The following is a 21308-nucleotide window of genomic DNA, read 5'->3' as shown; positions in this document are numbered from 1 at the left end:
ACTGCATTAATTAAGTGAGCTTCAATTACTGAAAAAAACAGAGCAACAGAGATTTTGGGCATTCTGTTGATTAACGTCATTAGGACATCATTCTTAATATTCTACAGGTTTATAAATCATGTTAGAGAGCATGAACAGCTCTGGTCTTCATTCTGCACTCTGGATCTAATTATTGACCTGGTTATTGATTTGGTTTAACTCCTTCATTGATATGCACACCAGCCACTAAATATTACTATTGATTTCCCAGTGGAGTTCCCTCACCTGTCAATGCCCTGCAGTTTCATGCGGTGCCTCCTGGACAGGAGCAGGCTTCCTCCCCAGGCTGCCTTTAAGAGAATTTAAGCCTATGTTAAATCTACATTTACAGACATTACACATGTACAGGTGTTGGACAGTGAAACTGAAACACCTGGTTTTAGACCACAATCATTTATTGTCCCAACAGACAGTCCTGGTGGAAACAGGAGAGTTGAGGTGCACATTGAATTCTGCCGTGATTTGAGCAGCCGTGGTTTATGTTTTTTGGATACAATCCCGGTTAGCACCCGAACATCCCTTTTAGACAGCTTCCTCTTACAGCGTCCACAGTTAATCCTGTTGGATGTAGTTCGTCCTTCTTGGTGATATGCTGACATTACCCTGGATACCGTGGCTCTTGATACATCACAAAGACTTGCTGTCTTGGTCACAGATGCGCCAGCAAGACGTGCACCAACAATTTGTCCTCTTTTGAACTCTGGTATGTCACCCATAATGTTGTGTGCATTATATTTTGAGCTTTATAGCATTATATTTTGTTGTGCTCTTACCCTGCTAGTTGAACCTTCAGACTCTGCTCTTACTGGGGCAATGTGCAATTAATGAAGATTGGCCACCAGGCTGCTCCAATTTAGCCATGAAACCTCCCACACTAAAATGACAGGTGTTTCAGTTTTAATGTCCAACCCCTGTACATTACAGTACTGATAACCTTGATATTTGAAATATATTTGAAATATACTCAATGTGGCATAATGTATGGAGGAAAATAGTGAGTAAATAAGTACATACATCCACATGCATCCACAGGCCACATCTGGCACAGATGTCCGCAATTTCATTCAGAGGGTCGAAGGCCCCGTACACAGTGGTCCCAGCTGTGGCGTTTACATAGAATGGAACCAGACCCTGTGAACAAAACAAAAAAAAAAAAAACAATATGAAATGATTAAATACTGATTACAACATAATATTATAAACTCTTTTATTTCATTCCATAATTTTTTCATTCATTTTAAAACATCTAATTGTGGTCTCTAGTATGAATGAATGCAAGGTGAACTTTTATTTTGTTAAAAAAGTGCTTAGGGAATCCAGTATAACGCTGCTTTAGTCCAGTGGAAGAGTGGGCTGGGAAGAAAGACAGGATTTTGGCTGTTGCTTATGAATATTCATACATGCAAACATATGACCCCTGATTGGCTAACAGCACTGTAACACCAGTGAGATGAACAACAGTTATTAATGTTTTAAAATAAAGCCATTTTTACACTAATAACAGTCAATGTTATATGTTACTTTACAACATGTGTAATGCCAAATCCACTGGAGATCCTATGTAAATCTTATAGTTTTATGCAGAGGTGGGTAGTCCAGGTCCAAAAAGTAAAAATCCACCCTGGGGAGGATTTTGACTTTTAACAAGTGTAAACAGAACTGTTTTACACAAAATCCTACCATCTTAATTGTTCCCTGGTGTTGTTTCATAGACAAATTCGAACCATTTGTTTTTAGCTCTGAGCAAAGCATAAAACACTGATGTGATATTTGCACAAATAACACAGGAATTAATGTTTTTAGTGCTGATAGCTCCTATCTGACGAGACGGCTTTGCTGAGTGGCTTCAGCTCTGTCTGTTGGTGGTCACGAGCCAAAGTGGGCGTGGCCATGAATACTAATTCATGGGTTGACATAGACATGGGTGCTTTTTTCTGATCGACTTGTTTTTCTGAATATTTTCTTTTACTAGACACTGCAGACAATGGAGGTTGAGGAAGAGTTTCATGTGTAGCATCCAAATACAACTCAGAGAGACCTATTGTGTTTCACAAAGAACAAGAAAAAGTAGATTTTAACAGAAGGACACCTTTAATGCATTCAGCTACTGTAAGTTGCACCCATTGCTGACACAGATGTGCTAAAAATGTTTTTTTTTTTATTTCTACCAATAGAATAAGTCTATTTGAAGCAAAATTATATGAACTAGTGAGGTATAAAGACCCACTCTAGCACTGACCTGTGGAGCAGTGATAGAACTGTGTTCTCTGGAATGATGATAGTGCTCCATGCAATAATTTATCTGGCCAGTGTGACATGTTGTTTTCATTGTTTAAAAAGTGCCACAAACAAAATGGCTTATATTTATTTATTTTTTCCAACAAGATCCAAAAATGGATTAAAAAAATGGGCTTTTAAATAAATATGTTGTGTGAGAACAATTATCCCTTTTTGAATTTTTTGGTTCCAGTTTAGTAAAGGGTACAGCAAAAAGTATTGTTTAGGTATAGGCATAAATTTAAAACTATACCCAGCCCTGGTTGCCAGAACTAGTTAAAATGTAACACTCATAATATTAATTCAACACTAAAACTGTTGAATTAACACTGTGCATGTATGAAAAAGTATTCTTCTATTCTTATTATTATTCTAATACGTACCTTTGTCTCTGCTCTTCGGATACTGGACTCCAGTTCTTCAGGAATCATTTTGCCTCTTATAAAAAACCAACATCAGAACACAAGACGTTAGCACACAAGACGTTAGCATACATGCAACCGACATAACCCCGAAGAGCAGAAAATTACAGTCTTCATTCTTACCTTTCATCACACTTCACCACAATAACATTTTCAGAGCCAATCCCCAGCACAGCGGCTGACTTCTTGATAGAATAATGACTCTAGAGGAGTAATTGGAATAGGGGACAGACATCAAAAGTGTAATTTGGCCAGGAAATACTAATAAAGCCACTGACGCTCCACCACCATTCACATCAGAGCGGCTGAATAATGTAGGCTAATATTTGAATAAAAGGCACGGACACATAATGTGCCCCATTTGAGGTTGAGCAGGGAAAGATAATTGTATGAGAGTGAGAGCGAGGGGGGCTGAGCTCACATGTGCAGAGGTGAAGAGGGCGAGAGGAGGCAGGGCGCGCATCCCTGCAGTTTTCACCTCGGGGAAGAAATGATATCTGGCCAGCAGAATGCTATAAAGATTGGACATGGTGCCTCCTAAAGAGATAAAACAGTCAGGATTTATAGAATTTCACTTATCACACTTATATTTACCCTAAATGCAGTCAGTTAAAGAAGATACGTTCAGTGTCTTGCTTTTTATTTTTGTGCTGGAGCTACAAAGCTAACAGAAAAGCTAACAGAAACAACAGAAAAATGCTAGTATGTGCAGAAGTTATTGTATCTAGCACAGTAGCACAGTGCTAGTGAGTATTATTGGCCTGTAGTCTGCTGCTTACCCTGGCTAGCACTGCTGGAGCAGCATTAGCATTAGCCGCTAAACGCGCTAAGTGCTAGCACTTTCGCGGTCATAGGTAAGTATTATCGGGCTGTAACCTGCTGCTAACCCTGGCTAGCATTTCTAGAGCAGCATTAGCATTAGCTGCTAACCAAACAGAGTTGAGTATATCAGGCTGTGGTCTGTGTGTTTACCATGTTAAAACAAGCTACTCAGGACAAACCACTAGCTAATATCACCCTGGCTTACCAAAACACCCAGGGTTCCTAAGTGTAGCACTGTTGGGCGGCATTAGGCACTAACCGTGGCTAATGCTAAAGTGGTCAGCTGCTAACGATAATATTGCTGCACCCAGCATTAGTGGAAATCTAGAAATCTAAGCTAACTGTAAATAAACATTTTTCAGAAGAGAAATCTGTGTAGATTGACATCCAGCGCTTGTTTAACTTTAAAGAAAATGTTTTTTTTTTATTACAGTTTGTACAGATTGTTTACTTAACTTAGTTTAGTTTTACACGACTCGTCACCCAGGTGAGACCTGCTGAATTAGAAGGAAAACATGGTGACACCCCTTTTCCTTACTAGTGTTGCATAATACGCCTTATAACCCGGTGCACCTTATGTATGAAAATAGACCAGAAAATATAAATTTATTGATGGTGCACCTTGTAGTACAAAAAATATGATAAATAAATAACACAAAAAAGGCTACAGGCATACAGGTTCTATAGGGTATCCTGCAGCACATTTAACTACCGTTATACATAAGTTATTCACTTATATGTTTATGTTATCGAAGCTGGTGAAGCTGGTCTGGTGAACCCACTTGTCGTGTGTGGATGAGCATTATCCACACACACATGTGGCAAAAGTATTTCCTTTTCCCGTGGTTATGATAGCGATGCCACACTGGCAGACCCTAAATTAGCTGTGGGGTGCACAGTTGACAGTATGTCTTTACAGATGCATTCAATAGGGCCCCAAAAATCTAATCAGACAGTTTTTTTATTTAGGTATCTGTCTGAGACATAACTGCAAAAAAAAAAAAAAAAAAAAACCTTAATTACTTAGAGTACATTTTGGAGTGTGTAATTGGAGTCCCTTTGTTTGCGTACAAATTGCATTTACAAAGTGTTTTAACATTTTATTTCAGTATGGTTAGCCTGGTTTGGCTTTCACATTTTAGCTGCATTAGTCTTGAAGCTCCAGTGCAAAGCAAAAGGTAACACTTTACTTGGATGGTCCATTTTATGGCCATGTTGATGCTCAACTAACATTCAACTAACACTGAATTGAATGTCCATTAAATTTAACTTAACCTTATGTTGAATGTAAATGATTCAAAATAGAACCTAACCATACACTTAACCTTAACCTTAACCCTTAATCAACCATAAAATCTAACCCTACACCTAACCCCAACCTTAACCCTTAATCAACCCTAAAATCTAACCCTACACCTAACCCTTACCCTAACCTTAACCCTTAATCAACCATAAAATCTAATCCTACACGTAACCCTTACCCTAACCTTAACCTAAGCTTAAAATCTAACCCTAAACCCAATCCTAAAATATTAAGATAAGCGTTTGGATTAGAGTTGAATGTAGGGTTATATTCAATAGAGAATCAATTACTTTCACATTTTAGTTCATTTGCATTTAATAGACATGTAGTTGAATGTTAGTTGAAAGTCAGTTGAGCATCAAAGAGGCCATCAAATGGACCATCCAAGTAAAGTGTTACCAAGCAGAATAATCATATTTGAGTCAAAATGTCTTGTTATTTACTCCAACTACATTTGAAGTAAGAGCGAGGCATACGTATAGATGTAAGGAGTACACTATATTACCAGGACAGAAGATCCCATCTCCCTCCTTCTCAGACCAGCCAACAAAGGAATGCATTTTCTTGAGGATGATGTCTTCCATGAGGATGAACACAGGCGCTATCTCGTAGGTGAACCTGCCATGCAATCACACGATTTGTTAAAGGAACTGATGTCGCCTACAGATACTGCTACTATATGCCTTTTTGTCAGATAAAATTGATTCGTTTTAATGATTTTGTCTAATTGAAAGACAAAACATCTACTAAATTAGGCCCTTAGGGAAGCTTCTTCACAGAGTGTGCACTGACATGTTTGTATTGGCCGTTGATGTGACCCATTCCCCAGCTAGTCCTACGATGTCCAGTCCAGTCGACAGCTGGTTGAAGAAGCGAGGGTGACCTGAGGGTTCAACACAATACGTTCAGGACAGGAGACAATATGATTGTGCCAAGCTTGACTTAACAAAAGTTGAAGAATTGTTGTTGTTTTTTCTTCTTGTTGAACCAAAAAAAAAATATTATTAAGTGAGCACCAGATAGTATTAAGTGAGCATCAGATTATTTTAAATTCAATTGCTAAAACTGACAGGTTTACAACTTCTACCTCTGCCTCCATCAGCTCCTCAGCTCAGTTCAGTTTTTCTCTTTGCCAAGTATTGCCAACTGTATCTGTTGCATAACTATCATTTCTCCTGTTTAGCTTTATCCATGTTTAATTTCTGCTTGTTTCTTGGTTTGCCTGATTGTTTGGTTCTTTTTGTTTGACTTCTGGCTTGGATTGGAAAGCATCTAGCATTATAGCTGCTCCCTATAGCCTTTTCCTTTTTTAACATTTTATATGAGCATCTGGTTCACCTTCAAACATTACAAGAAAACAAGGGTCAGTGTTACATTCATCAATTTAATTTTCAGACATTTAATTTTCATCTCTGCCTCTCACAATCAGAATTTAAGGAAAAATGAATATTTTCTCAAATTTTTTTTTTTTAAATTTTGCATTTTGCAAGTTGGATACCATCAGATTTGTGTTACAAAATACAAAAATGGACAAATCTGAAAATTGAAAGAAGATTCAACTTTTCATTTTTCTTGAAATTCTGTTTGCGAAAGGCGGAAATGAAAAACTCGATAATTGAAAAATTGGATGAAAACCCATTTTTTTCTTCATTTCGAATTTAGCTTGATACAGTCAGAAAATTAAACCGCTAAACACTGACTTACACTGACCAACAAGACCTTCTTTTTGTGTTTCTTTCTTGCTCTTGCCCCAGAAATATCTGATCAATCAACAGATAGAACTTTCTCAAACAATTTTTTGTAAAAACAATAAAAGCTTAAAGTTTACAAACTCAATAAATTATTCTCAGACCAGACCAAACAAAAAAGCCCTAAAATCTATTAAGCTAACCTGTTTTGACTCCGTATTTCAGAGTGTCCCGGCAGTCCACCAACAGCTGCTCTAGGTTGTCTGGCTGATCTGGGAGCTCCAGGCTGAAGCCCTCGAGACCTTCTTTCAGCTGGTGGGGGTGGTGGAAGTCCAACACTTTGGAGTTGCGGTTCAGAGACTTATTGATGTATGAAAGGAGAATATTTAGTATCTCCTGCAAGAAGTGTTTAGTCACCTCCTTTCCATTCTCTGCAGGAAGGAGATCTAAGTGGAAAGAACAGAATAGCACAGGGAGGTTTATCAACAATCAATCAAATTCCATTTATTATGGTTAATAGTCTGCTCAAGCAGGAATATTTGTGCTATGCATCCCTGTGTTTGCTTCTGGAAGGCATAGGTATAGAAATACAGGGGGACCAGCCTGGTGGTCAGTCTTCATTAATTGCATATTGCACCAGTAGGAGCGTGTGAAGTGTGAAGGTTCAATTAGCAGGGTAAGAGCACAGTTTTGCTCAAAATATTGCAATGCACACAACATTATGGGTGATATACCAGAGTTCAAAAGAGGACAACTTGTTGGTGCACGTCTTGCTGGCGCATCTGTGACCAAGACAGCAAGTCTTTGTGATGTATCAAGAGCCACGGTATCCAGGGTAATGTCAGCATACCACCAAAAAAGATGAACCACATCCAACAGGATTAACTGTGGACGCTGTAAGAGGAAGCTGTCTGAAAGGGATGTTCGGGTGCTAACCCGGATTGTTTTGTTTGGGATCAGAAGATGGTCAGGTTTCAGTGTGGAAACCTCATGGTAAGAGCTTCAATCCTCACTCATGCCCTTGTTGCGGAGAGACACACTGCCCTAACTTCACATGCAACAGCCGGACACCCCTAGTAGTGATTTGTGGAAGGCTAACACCTGAGTTATACATGCAGAACATCTTGTGACCAAATATGTTATCTCTGAATGCAGGGCTTACCAACTTCCAAAAGCATATTCAGCAGGACAAAGCTCACCAACAAACAGCAAAGGGTTTTCCAGAAATGTCTTTGCCAGATTGTAACACTTCACTGGCTTGTTATTTTATCTCCAGTCAACCATTTATGGTAGCAGCTGGGAAGCCAACTTCAGCAACTGATGAGTGTGCAGGGTTTACAGGCCCAGCTGCAACATCTGTGAGCAGATGTGCTACAGGATGCCATACGGAACTTGCACGCCTCTATACTCAACCATCTATTCTTGTTTACAGGTTTCCAGGTGGCCCAATAAGGTACCAGAGAATCCATTCAACAAAAGAGTTTCCCAAATAAACATATCATTTCACTCCTTTCAAAAAATTGTAATCACTTACTGTATATATACAACTTTGGAAACAAATAAGAGATTACTTCAGTTTCTGAATCCGTTTCTCTGATTGTGCTATTTATAGGTATGTTTGAGTAAAATTAACATTATTGTTTTATTCTATAAACTACAGACAACATTTCTCCCAAATTCCAAATAAAAATATTGTCATTTAGAGCATTTATTTGCAGAAAATGGCTGAAATAACAAAAAAGATACCGAGCTTTCAGACCTAAAATAATGCAAAGAAAAAATACAAGTTCATATTCATAAAGTTCATAGAGTTCAGAAATCAATATTTGATTGAACCCTGGTTTTTAATCAGAGTTTTCATGCATCTTGGCATGTTCTTCTCCACCAGTCTTACACACTGCTTTTGGATAACTTTATGCCACACTTGGTGCAAAAATTCAAGCAGTTCAGCTTGGTTTGGTGTCTTGTGATCATCCATCTTCCTTTTGATTATATTCCAGATGTTTTACATTTGGTAAAATCAAAGAAACTCATCATTTTAAAGTTGTATATATCAATAATACAGTCACACAAAGTTTCATTTGTTTCAAGCAACTTGCTCTAGGTGCAATATTTTGTACATAGGCACAGAGATACTTGTTCTTGGAGCTGTTTTACTACATGCCTATTGGTTGTCTTACTATTTGCATGGAACAAGAATCCAGCTGGAATTCATCCAAAACCACAGTTATGGTGATAAGAAAAACAGGTTGAGCATTCAGGGCAGCTTTGCAGTAGTTTATGCTTTGTTTCCTTTCAAAGCAACTGTTCAGTGAATGTCTTATCCCAGACGCAGTCATTCAACTATGACTACTTGCATTGAAGCTCCATAGTCATCTGATATATTGTAGCACTGTTTAAACTGCATGCTTGAGTCATTACATTAAATTTGCTCTTTCTTTCCTGAGACTGTAACAAGTTTTCAGGTAATCTTAAATGGAATTGAATAACGAATGTGGTTTTTGACACTGTATTAGACACGGTTATCTATACAAATGAATAAACATTTGTGGCATGGCTAAAAAACAAACATCCTCATGTCTGAATTCTGTCTGTACTGAACATGTCTTGAATAATTGACTTTTAAAGTTAGTACAATCCTGGTGTTAGCAACAAGAAACTAAAACCATAGCAAAAGTTCTACCAGGAGACTCAAATGCTGCATCATCTTTATCTCAGCCAATCACCAGCTTTCACCTGTCTTTAGTTCCGTTAGCATCAGGATAAGTCCAAATGTAGCAAGACTTGGGATGAGGACAAGACTTTAACTGACACCGGAGACTCGAACCTCGTAAACAGTCTTCTCTACCTTGGTAAAATAATTGGTCAAGATTAAATATTTTCTCTTGCCTCCAGAATCAACTGGTAGAACTTTAGCTATGCTGGCTCATCAGAAGGCCTGGTAAAAAAGACCACAGTGGTTCATGAAAGAAGAGTAATTAAAGTTATTGGAGATGTCTGAATAAGTGCAACTCTCTCTACTGGTTGGTTTGTCGTATACACAGCTAGAACCTACAGGTTAAAAGTATTTAATTGTACAATTTTTATGCGTTCATGTTTTGTATTGCTTCCTCCTCCTTCATGTTCTTAGGGACCTTTTCTTTTGAGGCTTGGTTCATTTCAGTAGTCCTTCGTCACACTTTAATTGTTTCTTCTTTTGTCTTGGTTCTTGTCATTTCTTTTTTTTCAGTTGTTCTCCTTCTTACCAGATTGCAGAGTTTCTAATTTTAACTTTTGGGATATTTGTAGTTCTTTCTTATCTAAGGCAGCATCTTTATTTGAGTCATACTGTTTTGCTGCTTGTTTCTACTTTGGAGTCTTTGTCCTTCTAAATAATTTCCCCCCCGTGTTCTTAGGAAGATTCTTTTTTGGGAGTCTTTGTTCTTCTAAGTGGATTTATATCATGTTCTAAGAGAGTTTTGACTTCGGAGTCTTTGTTCTTTTAAGTGCTTTTCCCTGATGTTCTTAAGGATTTTTGACTTCAGAGTCTTTTGTTCTTTTAAATGGTTTTCTCCCCATGTTTTTAGGAAGTTTCTACTTTGGAGTCTTTGTTCTTCTAAGTGAGTTTTATATCATGTTCTAAGAGAGTTTTGAGTTTGGAGTCTCTGTTCTTCTAAGTGGTTTCCCCCATGTTCTCAGTGAGTTTCTAACTTGAAGTCTAAATTCTTCTAAGTATTTTTTTCTCATGATTTTACTCAGTTTCTACTTTGGAGTTTTTGTTCTTCTAAGTGATTTTACATCTTGTTTATACTGAGTTCCTTCTTTAGCGTCTTTGTTCTTCTAAATAGTTTCCCCCATGTTTTAAGGAAGTTTCTATTTTGGAGTCTTTGTTCTTCTAAGTGGTTTTATATCATGTTCTAAAAGAGTTTCTACTTTGGAGTCGTTGTTTTTCTAAGTGATTTTCCCTCATATTCCTATGACATTTCTAATTTGGAGTTTTTGTTCTTCTAAGCGGTTTTCCCTAAAGTTTTACAGATTTTTTCAGTGGTTATTCCTAATGGTTTGATTGAACATCTTTTTTTGTGTCTTCCTCAGTGTTTCTACTACTTAATAATGTTCCTGACACAATGATCCTTATTGTCTCATTGTGTCTGGTTAGTTTAGTTTATCTCCATGCTCTTAGTAGGTTAGTCTTGCTTCCTCAGCAGTTATATCTCATTCTTTTAGGGACTGTTCCCTTTTGAGTCTTGGTTTCGCTTAATGTTTTTCCTCACAATCTTGCTATCTACTTTTTCCTTTCGCTGTCTTCTTCAGCAACACTCATGCTGGAAAGCTATGCTGTACATAAGAAATTGAATTGAATTTAATTAAATTCAGAGTCATAAGAGGTTTGAAAGTGCTGCCACTCTCTTCTCTGCTCCCACACACCGCTCTGAAGATCTATTCACCATGTCATTCCTTGTTCTTTTTAAAAAAATGACTCATGATAAAAGCTTCTCTAGTGCATATTGGTACTTGGGCTTGAATGTATGTTTTTTATGAACCGCATTAAACGAAGATTTTCCATCCAGAGCACTTTTAGCAAATGGCAAGAAGCGACTTGGCGAGAACAGGGTATGAATTCTGATATTCGCAGCATGACTGATTATGAAGAAACTAGATCAGCAGGGGGGAAAACATGCACATCGCTTGTTATTGCGAGTTATGAAGTTGGAGTTTAAATAGGATGTCTAAATGATTTATACGAATCATAGTCCAGCCCTGCATCTTTCTCTGTTGGGATGTCTCCCAGTTGGGCACAGGGTAATTACAGTGGAGTAGAGGGGTTTCCTGGCAGATGTGTGCTGTGTTGTGTGGCTGCTGAATGCTGAATGCAGGAAGGCTCTGAGATATCAGCACCTTTTCATCTCAGCGTTTGGCGCAGTGCCTCACCTTTGCTGTGGATGGTGCTGAAGTCATTGGCTGCAGACTGTCTGTCAGGTTCCTCTGTGTTTTCAAACGAACCTCCATCCTGTTTGCTCCAACTCATCAGCTGATTGACGTCCTGTTTGATTTCCATTGAGTTTAGTGAGTTCTGCATACAAACACACACGCACAGGCCAGCACAAACACACACGCCCGCACAAACACACACACACACACACATAAGCACACACACACACACACATAAAATACTGTAGTGCTGAGTAGCCCACGATAAACCACTATATAATGTTACTGTTAAAAAAAAAACGCATTATTTTTGGACACCCAGCAGGTAGCCTTCACTTTGTGTCCAAATGTTATAATGACTGACTTACCAGTTAAATCTTTGTACTCTGACGTCCATTAAAAGTAGTGTAATTACATGTTTTTCTATGCATAACCAAAATAACTGATTTGTTGTAGCATTTTACCAATAAAACATTTGCATAATACTCTAAAATTATCACATCACTCTTTATAAACTTCTATTTTATAAACTGTAAACAATTTTAGTCACCATTTAAAACCCTGCATTGCCATCATTCTAAAATGTACAACTTAAGAACAATTCAGCAAGTAAACATTCATTTCCATGTAATCTATTGTATAATGATGATTAGAAACTGATGTTTATTGAAAGTGATTAGACTTAGAGTAGACATTTAGAGTAATTGCATTTTCTTATAGGAACACAGCATGCTTGCACAGCTTGAGCTTGCACAGTCCATTTCCAGGCAATTTCTAGGCTGTTTCTGAGGTAAAAGGTTTTTGTTGCTTGGTGGTTGCTATGATATACCAGGTGATTGTTATGATGTTGCTGTGGCATTGCTATGTGGTTAAAATGGTCTTGCTGTGTGGTTGCATTTGTGTTGCTAGATGTTTATTACATGGGTGTTATTTTGTGTCATTAGAAGGGTTTACATACATTTGAACCCAAATCATTCGTAAAAATCAAGAGAACTCCAAATCTAAACTGGTTTAGACACAGCGCTGCAGTGGATTTTGTTCACAAAACAGTTTTAGAGATATTTCTTGGAAGTAGGCAAGTATTAAACTGACAATACAATACCGCCTTAAACTGGTGGCTAGTTAGCTAGCTATGCTGTAGTTTTAGCTAGCTAGGAAATACACAAGTTTTCTGAAAAATTCAAAGCTAGATAGATAGATAGATAGATAGATAGATAGATATAATTAATCAGGCAAATAGCTAACTAGTAGAAACTGTAGGTTTTTACAAGGTCAAATTGCTCATTTGTACAATCTAGCTTGCTGACTTGTTGCCTGATAAATTAGCTAGCTAGTTGGAGCACGGAGGCTAGACTGGATGGGTCAATAGCCTGCTAAGCCTGGTCACTGGGGTCGCTAAGGATGCTACCGATGCCACTAACTTGTTGCTTAAAATACGCTAATGCTAGTGTGGATTTAGCTAGCATGTTGCTAATGCTACTCCATGCACACTTTAAGTGATAAAATCGCCCTCTGTCACACATCAGGTACTATTTAGGTGGTGGGTTTCAGCACTGCAGTGACTCTGGCAAGGTTTTGCTAACTTCTTGAAATGATCTTTGACATTCTCGTGTGTTTATAAAACATTATAAATGTATATGGTACTATACAACTTGCTATAGGATTTGGTGGTAGTCAGTTATAGCAGTAACATACATTCTTACTCTTTTTCATCTTATAACAGAAACAGCTTAATTTTACTTACTAAATAATTTTTTGTTGTTTGTAAGTAAAGGTTTTTATGATTTTTAAGATTTTTTGTAAAAATCATACTAAAATATGTGCTAGTTTTGATATTTTTTTGTAAAAATAAAGCTATAAAGCTTTGTGGGTTGCAAAATGTTTTTAAAGTACAAGAGTTTTGTGTCTAGTTTATTTCTAGTGTATAATACAGTCATATTTGCATTACTAGGTTTTTGTGTATAAAGCTCCATGCAGTAGATCACATGTGACTTGAAATTCAAGTCAGCTTGAAAACAGTCTGTGAGGTTTGTGAAAAGGTAGTACACTTTAAACAGATACCAAGCATGAAATGTAGAGTATAAAAATGAACTTAAACCTGATGTTTCTTGTCTCTCCACGCCAGAATTCTGTTCTTATACTCTTCTGCACTTATTGAAAAATACCATGCACGCAAGTTTTCTTGTGTTTGAGCACCTAAAGCTTAAATTGAGCTATTCGTGTTCTGTCCACAATTAATCTGCTTTATTTTTCAACAGATATTGAGTTGTTCATCACAGCTGGGCAGGTTGGAAAGGTTAACTTGTTAATTATCTACAAGACCAATTACCTACATCCAATTACATTCACCTTTAACTACAATGTTCGGAGCCGTGTTCGGATTTGAAACAAACAAACAAAATATCTTTTTGGTATAGAAATGGACTAGAAAATAGCTCTCTGCTAATAACACCCTGTTCTGTACACGCTTGAATGGAGATGAAAACCCATTTTCTTGAAGGCCATATAGTGAAAGATACACTGTGCTCTCCAGCTTCCGCAGTGAACCTGGTGCACTTTCGTATTCATTCATTCATTCATTCACTTTCTAATCTTCACTATATAGAATCAGGTTGTATCAAACCATTCAACCTAATGTACAGATGCCATAGAATGCAAGTTTTGATGTTTTTTTTTTTATTGGTGTGTGGAAAATGCTTTGAGCATTGAGCTTTCTCCCTTTACTTTTCTTTACAGAGAGCTAAGGAAACAAATAACTATAAAACTTTTTTAGTAAGGCATTTCAATGGCAGCTCATTTTAGTGACAGCTCATAGTAGCCACGTAGCAGAACATAGCAGAGCTTAGCTTTTTGGGGATTTTGCTTTGTAAAAAATAGCACTTAGCACATTGTGATCGCTTAGCACAAAAAGTCGCTTTTCAAAAAAGTCCTAGCAGATAGTGTTTTTGTCCTTCCTGTATTATACTGGTGTATATTTGGCACAGTGCATAGTTAGCTTGTTAGCTAGCTAGCTGAAGCGGTTGTAGTAGGCTCTGATAGAGTTTGCTTTTAGCCTAGCATCTTGCAAGCACCTTATGGAAGCTGAAAGCACCCTCTTGGTCTCTCTCATCACTATCTGTTTTTTAGTTAATTAGCTTTTAATAGCTTTTAGGCATTTTTACCCTCTTTTTTCATATTCTCCAGATGTAGCCATTGTGTTTATCCTTAAAAGTCTATGGCTACTACACCCTGTATGAAAATGTTGACTGTGAGTCAAGACGGTTAGCTAGCTAGCTACCATTTAGAGGTTCTCAGATTGGCCAGTTTTCCAGCCCTGTTTTGGTTTTTGCAAGATTTGCTTTAAGACGGAGGTGTTACACAATACTTTGTTACCTTATTTTAGTATAAATGTTGGTTTTCTATACTTTACTGGAGTCATTATTTTGCTTCCACTCCTTAAATTTAACACAATTATTTGAACTTTTTACTTTTTACTTACATTTTGAACATAGCCTCGTTACTCCTATTTAATTTTAGCTTGTTTTTTATTCCGGCTTGTTTAAAAAAAACCCTATCCATATAATCTCTCCATTCGGATAGAGTGAATTCGATTGTGGTTGGATGAGAAATATAAACATATTCCATTCCAACACCCGATTGGTGTATGCGCATCACACACACACTTCACCAAGAACATAGCAGACGTATGTAGCCTAGTATGAAGATGATCCGTGGCAATGACTCAAGAGAACTCAAGCTCTCGAAATATCCTTCAAAAATGTTATGATGAAACTGGCACTCATCAGGACTGCTCCAGGAATGAAAGACCATGAGTTAATTCTGTTGCAGTTACCAGCTTCAGGAACCACATTTAACAGTTAATAGCACCCCAGATAAGAGCCACCTAAATGCTTTAGAGAATATTTTACTACATGATTCCTTATGCATTCTTATATAGTCTAGATGGCTTCAGTATTCATTTCTAAGAATAGTAGGAAAAAATAAAAACATAAAATGATCCTTGAATGAGAAGGTGTGCCCAAACCTTTGACTGGAACTGTAGATGGCAACACTTTACAATAAGGACACATTAATTAACAGTACATAAGACAGAATGTTTCAACTACTTATTTATCAACAGTAATAAAGAAAGTATTTTGGCTCGTATTCTGGATTTGCCTGAGGTTAGTCACAGACTTGAACATCCAGAGGTCTCTGTGCCGTGTATGATACAATTGATACTAAAATCTCCTTGAGTATTTCCTTTTTTTTAAGTGCAAAACTCATTTTTCACAGAATATGAAAGAATATTTACCCACATGTCGATGCACAAAGGATTACTTGAACCTGAGGTCATTTTTCAACTCATTTTATAGAAAAGGGAAATAGGTGCCAGAATCTTAACCGACACAGGAGCGCACAGTCCATAAAAATGACTGACAAGGTGCATTCAGACGGGACTAAAAGCACTGAGAAATGATAACTGTACCACACCTCCCCCTTTAATCTTGTCCGAATAGGTCTTTAAATAGTTTTCTGAGATATTCAGACAAAATAACTCTTGCTGCAGGCACTAAATGTTAGTGTTGGTATGCATTGTAAAAAGGCAGAGCACGGCAAACTTGATTGAAAAAAAAAAGAACTGACATGCTTTTGACATTTGAACTGCTGTAAAAACGCTGCTTTTGTTCATTTAATTGAAAAAAAATCTCTATTCATTTCTTTATACAAGGTTGATTTAGTTTGTTCCATGCAAGGACAGGTGTTCAAGAAAAAAACTCCCCTGTGACCGGATGAATAGAAGTATACAGACTAGTACAAAACAAAGCAGATGTCTGACCCTGTTAACCACCGGTCTCTCTATGTGGCATGAATATAAATGAAGCAACTGGCTAAAAGTTAATATATTGGGCGGCTCCCATACATTCAAAGCAATGCCCTGCACTCAAAGCATAAAGGATAATGGCAAGTGCCTCAATAAACTCTGTAGTTACGTAAAACAATCTGCATTCCAGCAAGGATGTGAGCTTCAGTGTTTTTTTATGATTACAATAAACCATATACCTCACAATGTTGAAGAGACTTAAGACACGTTACTTGACAAACTTTGTAAAGCAAATTATCGTAAATGAACACATAATATATATAATTATGTAAAAATGGACTGAATTGCACTAGGCAGGTAATATGGTATTTTAGAAGATACATTTAAGAGACTGCTTTGAAACTAAGAATTCCTACTCGGAATGCAACTCAGCTTTGGAGTTCACCTTGAAATTCACTCTACCTCTGAATTCACCTTGGAATTTCGACTTTGAATTCGACTCAGAATTCTCCTCAAAATACATCTTAAAATCTGCCTTGAAATCCACTTCAGAATTCAACTTGGAGTCTCAGAATTTAATTTAGAATTTTCCTTGGAATTGAAATCCAGGATTTCAACTTGGTATTCTAACTTAGAGTGCACCTAGGAATTCAAGATCGATTTGTAGTCCAACTCAAAATCTGCTTCAGAATTCATCTCAGAATTGAACTTTTTTACCAAGTTCCCCTGGTTGTCTGCATGTGCCTTGGAATCTGCCTCAGAGTCCAACTTGGAGTCTGCCTCAGAATCCAATTCAGAATTCTCCTAAGAACTGAAATCCACTACAGGATGGGGAGTAGAATCAGAATTTGAATCAGAATTGCACTTTGTACTGATTCTAAGGCAGACAACAAGGAGAACTCTGTAAAAAGTGCAAAATCAAGTCAAGTCAAATTCCGAAGCAGACTCCAAGTCAATCAGGAATTCCAAGATGGACTGTTGGAAGTTGGAAATTCCAAGTCGAAATCCTGAAGTGGATTTCAATTCCTATGAGAACTGTGAGGCGGACTTCAAGACAGATTCCGTAATGGCTTCCAGGTTGGACTCTGAGGTGGGTTCTGTAGCAGACTCAGAGATGTAATTCCCCTTGTTGTCTGCCTCGGATTCCACCTCAGAACTTGGAAGCTGCCTCGAAATCTGTCTTGAAGTCCACCTCGGAAGTGGAAGTGGCATCAGAATTGAACTTGGAGTCCACCTCAGAATTCCAACTTGGAATTTGAGTCTGCCTGGGTGACTGCTTCAGAATTCAACAGTTTGCTTTGAAATCTGTCTTCCAGAATATTTAGAATCATCTAATTATACTAACCCTCAGACTCAGACTCTGTAACTGAATTAGATGTTGAGAAATATTCCCTCAGTGTGGAGCATAGCTGAAACAGAGAGAGTTCAGGGTCTTGCTCAGGTATGTAACAGTGGAACAGGTTAAATCCACAGACTTGTGATCAGTTACCCAGTGCTCCTACCACTGCCAATGTGTGGCAATGTTTGGGATAATGCCAGCAGGTCATGCAAGTCTGTAGCAAATGAGGGAAACCTCAAACATAGTATGACTTCAAATACTGAAGATTGTCCAAAGGACCTCTGAGAGAAACCACATTTCTGGCAGTCGTAGGGTGAGTTTAGACAGCAATTACTAAACTGTCACATGGACTATTCAGGTGTGACAGAGATGTGAATACCCAGGAGCTACGCCCCTCCCTGTCATTCATACAGACATGTTTAACCTGTGAGAACCCGTTACAGATACCCTTAGGTAAAATGAAGTTACCCTATATCCTGGAACAAAACTAAGATCTAAGTTTTTGCCTTGGAATTGCAACTCAGAGCCCGCCTCGGAATCTGTCTTAGAATTGCAACTCAGAGTCCCATTTTCAATCACAACAAAAGCCCTATCTGGGTGGGATTAGTTTCTCAGGGGGACGTAAAAAATTTTTTTCAGCTGTGTAAAATTTTACCCTTCTACTCAGTGATAAAACTCTAGCATCCGGACTGCAATTAAAAAAACAGGAGGACCAGTGAGTTTTTTGGCTTTCTCGTTCACATGACATCGCGTTCAGTAGCTCCTCCATTTCCACTCACCGTTGTGTTTATGTGGATCTCTGTGGAAACGTGTGCTCAAAGTGTAATTATATGGTGCACAGCAGTGGACAAATATCTATTTTACTGAACAGAGGTGACGAAACGAGATGTGGATCCGGACGGGACTTAAAATACTGTAGGGCCACGGAGTTCAGTGAAAAAAAACAGTAGGTAATTCAGCCTGTAATTGTCTCAGAGGACGTCTGAGAAAAATACATACGTTGTCATTCCAGACGGGAATAAAATCACAGAGGACCCCCCCATAAAAGAGAAAATTACCTCAGAACCCCCCAGAGAAACTAATCCTGCCCAGTTAGTTCTTAAGAGTCCGGAGTCCGTCTCAGAATTGCAATTCGGAGTACTCCTCGGAATTCCGCCTTGGAGTTCCCCAACTCCTTGGAATTCACAGTAGAGTCCACCTTAGAGTCCATCTCGAAAATGCAACTCAAAGTCTGCCTCAGAATTGCAACTCAGAGTCTGTCTTTGAATCTGTCTAAGAACTGCAACTCTACGTTAGTCTTAGAATTGCAATTTGGAGTCAGCCTCAGAATTCAACCTTGGAATTACAACTCTGAATCCTCATTGCAATTGTCAGTAGAGTCCAGCTTAAAATTGCTACTCAGAGTCCGCCTCGATTTCTGCTTCATAATTGTTTTGCAACACGGAGTCTGACTCAGAGTCTGCCTCGGAATGGCATTTGGTAGACATGATGCCAGTGATGGCAAAAGATGATGCAAAAAATGATCTGCTCCAGATTATAGTATAATATTGCACTATATCTATTGCCAGCCCTTCTCTTCTATACAAGCTGTGTGTGGTGTGTACATTTGCACATCTATGGCAGCAATGGGTACAAGTCAAATTATTATTGTAAGATTGTATAAGACATTGGCAATCCTAGAGAAGAACTGTTCAACCACACCAACCATATATAATCACCATACAATTGCTCAAATCTTTTTTAAAGTTTTTGAAACATCACTTTAAATGCACCTTGGAATTCAACTTATTCAGTCTCACTCTCTGAATTGAATTGCAATTCATAGTACGCCTTGGAATTCTGACTCAAAATCTGATTCTGAGTCTGCCTTTAGAATTCTCCTTCAAAATCTGACTCAGAATTAATTTGAGAGTGGCATTAGGTAGATATAAAGCAAATGATGACAACAGATTCATGTTTGTCTACTCCAGAAAATTAGATAATATTTCATAATGTCAGCAATAGGTAAAACATAAGTTATATTTTTATAAGATTCTCCAATCACACCATCTATATATATAACCACTATAAATTCATTCAAATTACAGAGCACTGTAGTTTTAAAGGTGTACTTACCTGATCAGATTGAAAGCGTCTGCTGATGTTGATTCTACTCTTTGCAGTCAGGTGATATTAAAGGTAAACATGCCGATCTGTCTGTGGCTCCTCACTTATGTGCTTTTATTTGGGAAGAACCTGAGACCTGAGCCCGCAGCAGAACGGGGCGTGGCCCTCACCTGGTATGTGCAGCTCAAACAGGTTCTGATGTAACAGAACAGCACATCGTTTTATCCCTTTGTTTGCTCGTGCAGTTTGTGTACCTATTCGGCCCTTCGTCAGCACGGACAGATGACTGAGAGCTATGAAAAGCGGGCTTAGCCAAAGTCAAAAGATGCTTTTATCAGCTTTGTTGTCCCTTGATAGGATCAAAGTGTCCTCCTCTATTCAGGATAGTGAATTAGATCTTGCATATTTTACAGCAGAGCTCAATGTGTTCAATGAAGAAAAGAAAAAATGAGAGAGAGAGAGTTCAAAGAGAGTTTAATAGATGTGAGTAGAAGCGCTGGGAGTGGTTTATTGTCTCTGGACAACCAATGAGAAAACACCAAAAAAAAAGTAAAGAAAATAAAAAACACAACAGCAAATGTAAACAGTAGTAAAGTACAAGTTAAGTATAGTACAGTATAATACTAGTCTAGTACAGTATAGTACTGTAGAAATATTACACACAGTTATGAAATACTAGAGGTGACACTTTACATACCACTTTATGCACTGTTATGCACTGCTTATGCTCATTAATGTAACACTATCATGTAACCATGTGGTTGGTGTTACAACACAAGTTTATGTCACACACTTGCTGCTTGGAGTCACAGCAATTAAACACTAGCATTTGACAGTTCCTGGTAGTTATGGAATTTTACATTGCTCAACTGCTGAATCTGTTATGACTGCTCATTTCTGTCTCTTATAACATGCTTATAACATGATACAAAGTGACTGTAAATTGTGTGTGTAGATGTATTCAGTCAATGCACTTAAAATTTCAAAAAGTTTCACTGTAGATGAAAAAAAGCATTTTTTTGTTGCCCAACTACTCTTGATTATATCTACAGTAGACATTATTTTGAAAGAGTGAAAATGTGTTCAATGGCAATATTTGTGTGAAATATTTGTGTTTTCCTTAAATGTATTAGTATATTTTGTAAAATATGCTTGATTAACATGTAAAAATGTGATTATTAATTTGTTTTTTCTTGTTTTCTTATTCTTCATTTGATACAGACAAGATAATAATAAAACAGCTTTGAAAAGAGCTTGAAATTGGGTTTCATCTGGCATCAAAATCTCGAAAAGGTACATTTTCCATCACATATAATAGCCTGTTAAGTGTGTCCTGTGTAAAAAAATTGCCTGCTTGACACATTTTATAGTTTTAATATTATGCTACACTTTTGTTAGTTTCTATATTAAGTATTAAGCTTGACAACAGGTCTAGTCTTAAAAAAAAAGCTGTTGCAGAGTCTGGTAGGGGAGGCTCTGTGAGTTGAGGCGTCTGATTGCCTGTTGGAAAAAGCTGTTGCAGAGTCTGGTAGTGCAGGCTCTGTGTGTTGAGAAGTCTGATTGCCTGGTTTAAAAAGCTGTTGCAGAGTCTGGTAGT

General features: G+C 37.7%; 1 protein-coding gene across 1 annotated transcript in view; it reads right to left on the bottom strand.

Moving 5' to 3' along the window:
* Positions 1–20095, bottom strand: part of gad3 (glutamate decarboxylase 3) — a 34855-nt gene extending 14760 nt beyond the window's left edge. Inside the window, exons 1-10 of the mRNA XM_022679137.2 lie at positions 19721–20095; positions 11463–11604; positions 6755–6997; positions 5656–5746; positions 5369–5481; positions 3160–3275; positions 2862–2941; positions 2700–2754; positions 1054–1170; positions 265–329 (exon numbers count right to left, since the gene is read on the bottom strand). Coding sequence (XP_022534858.2) covers positions 265–329; positions 1054–1170; positions 2700–2754; positions 2862–2941; positions 3160–3275; positions 5369–5481; positions 5656–5746; positions 6755–6997; positions 11463–11589 — 1007 coding nt within the window. The 5' untranslated portion in view covers positions 11590–11604; positions 19721–20095. The remainder of the gene's footprint in view (positions 1–264; positions 330–1053; positions 1171–2699; positions 2755–2861; positions 2942–3159; positions 3276–5368; positions 5482–5655; positions 5747–6754; positions 6998–11462; positions 11605–19720) is intronic.
* Between the last annotated feature and the right edge of the window lie 1213 nt (positions 20096–21308).

The sequence above is a fragment of the Astyanax mexicanus genome, chromosome 4 (genome assembly GCF_023375975.1).
Source record: "Astyanax mexicanus isolate ESR-SI-001 chromosome 4, AstMex3_surface, whole genome shotgun sequence".
Taxonomy (NCBI): Eukaryota; Metazoa; Chordata; class Actinopteri; order Characiformes; family Acestrorhamphidae; genus Astyanax; species Astyanax mexicanus.
The sequence above is the reverse complement of the archived record's forward strand: the minus strand, read 5'-3'. Positions and strand labels throughout refer to the sequence as shown.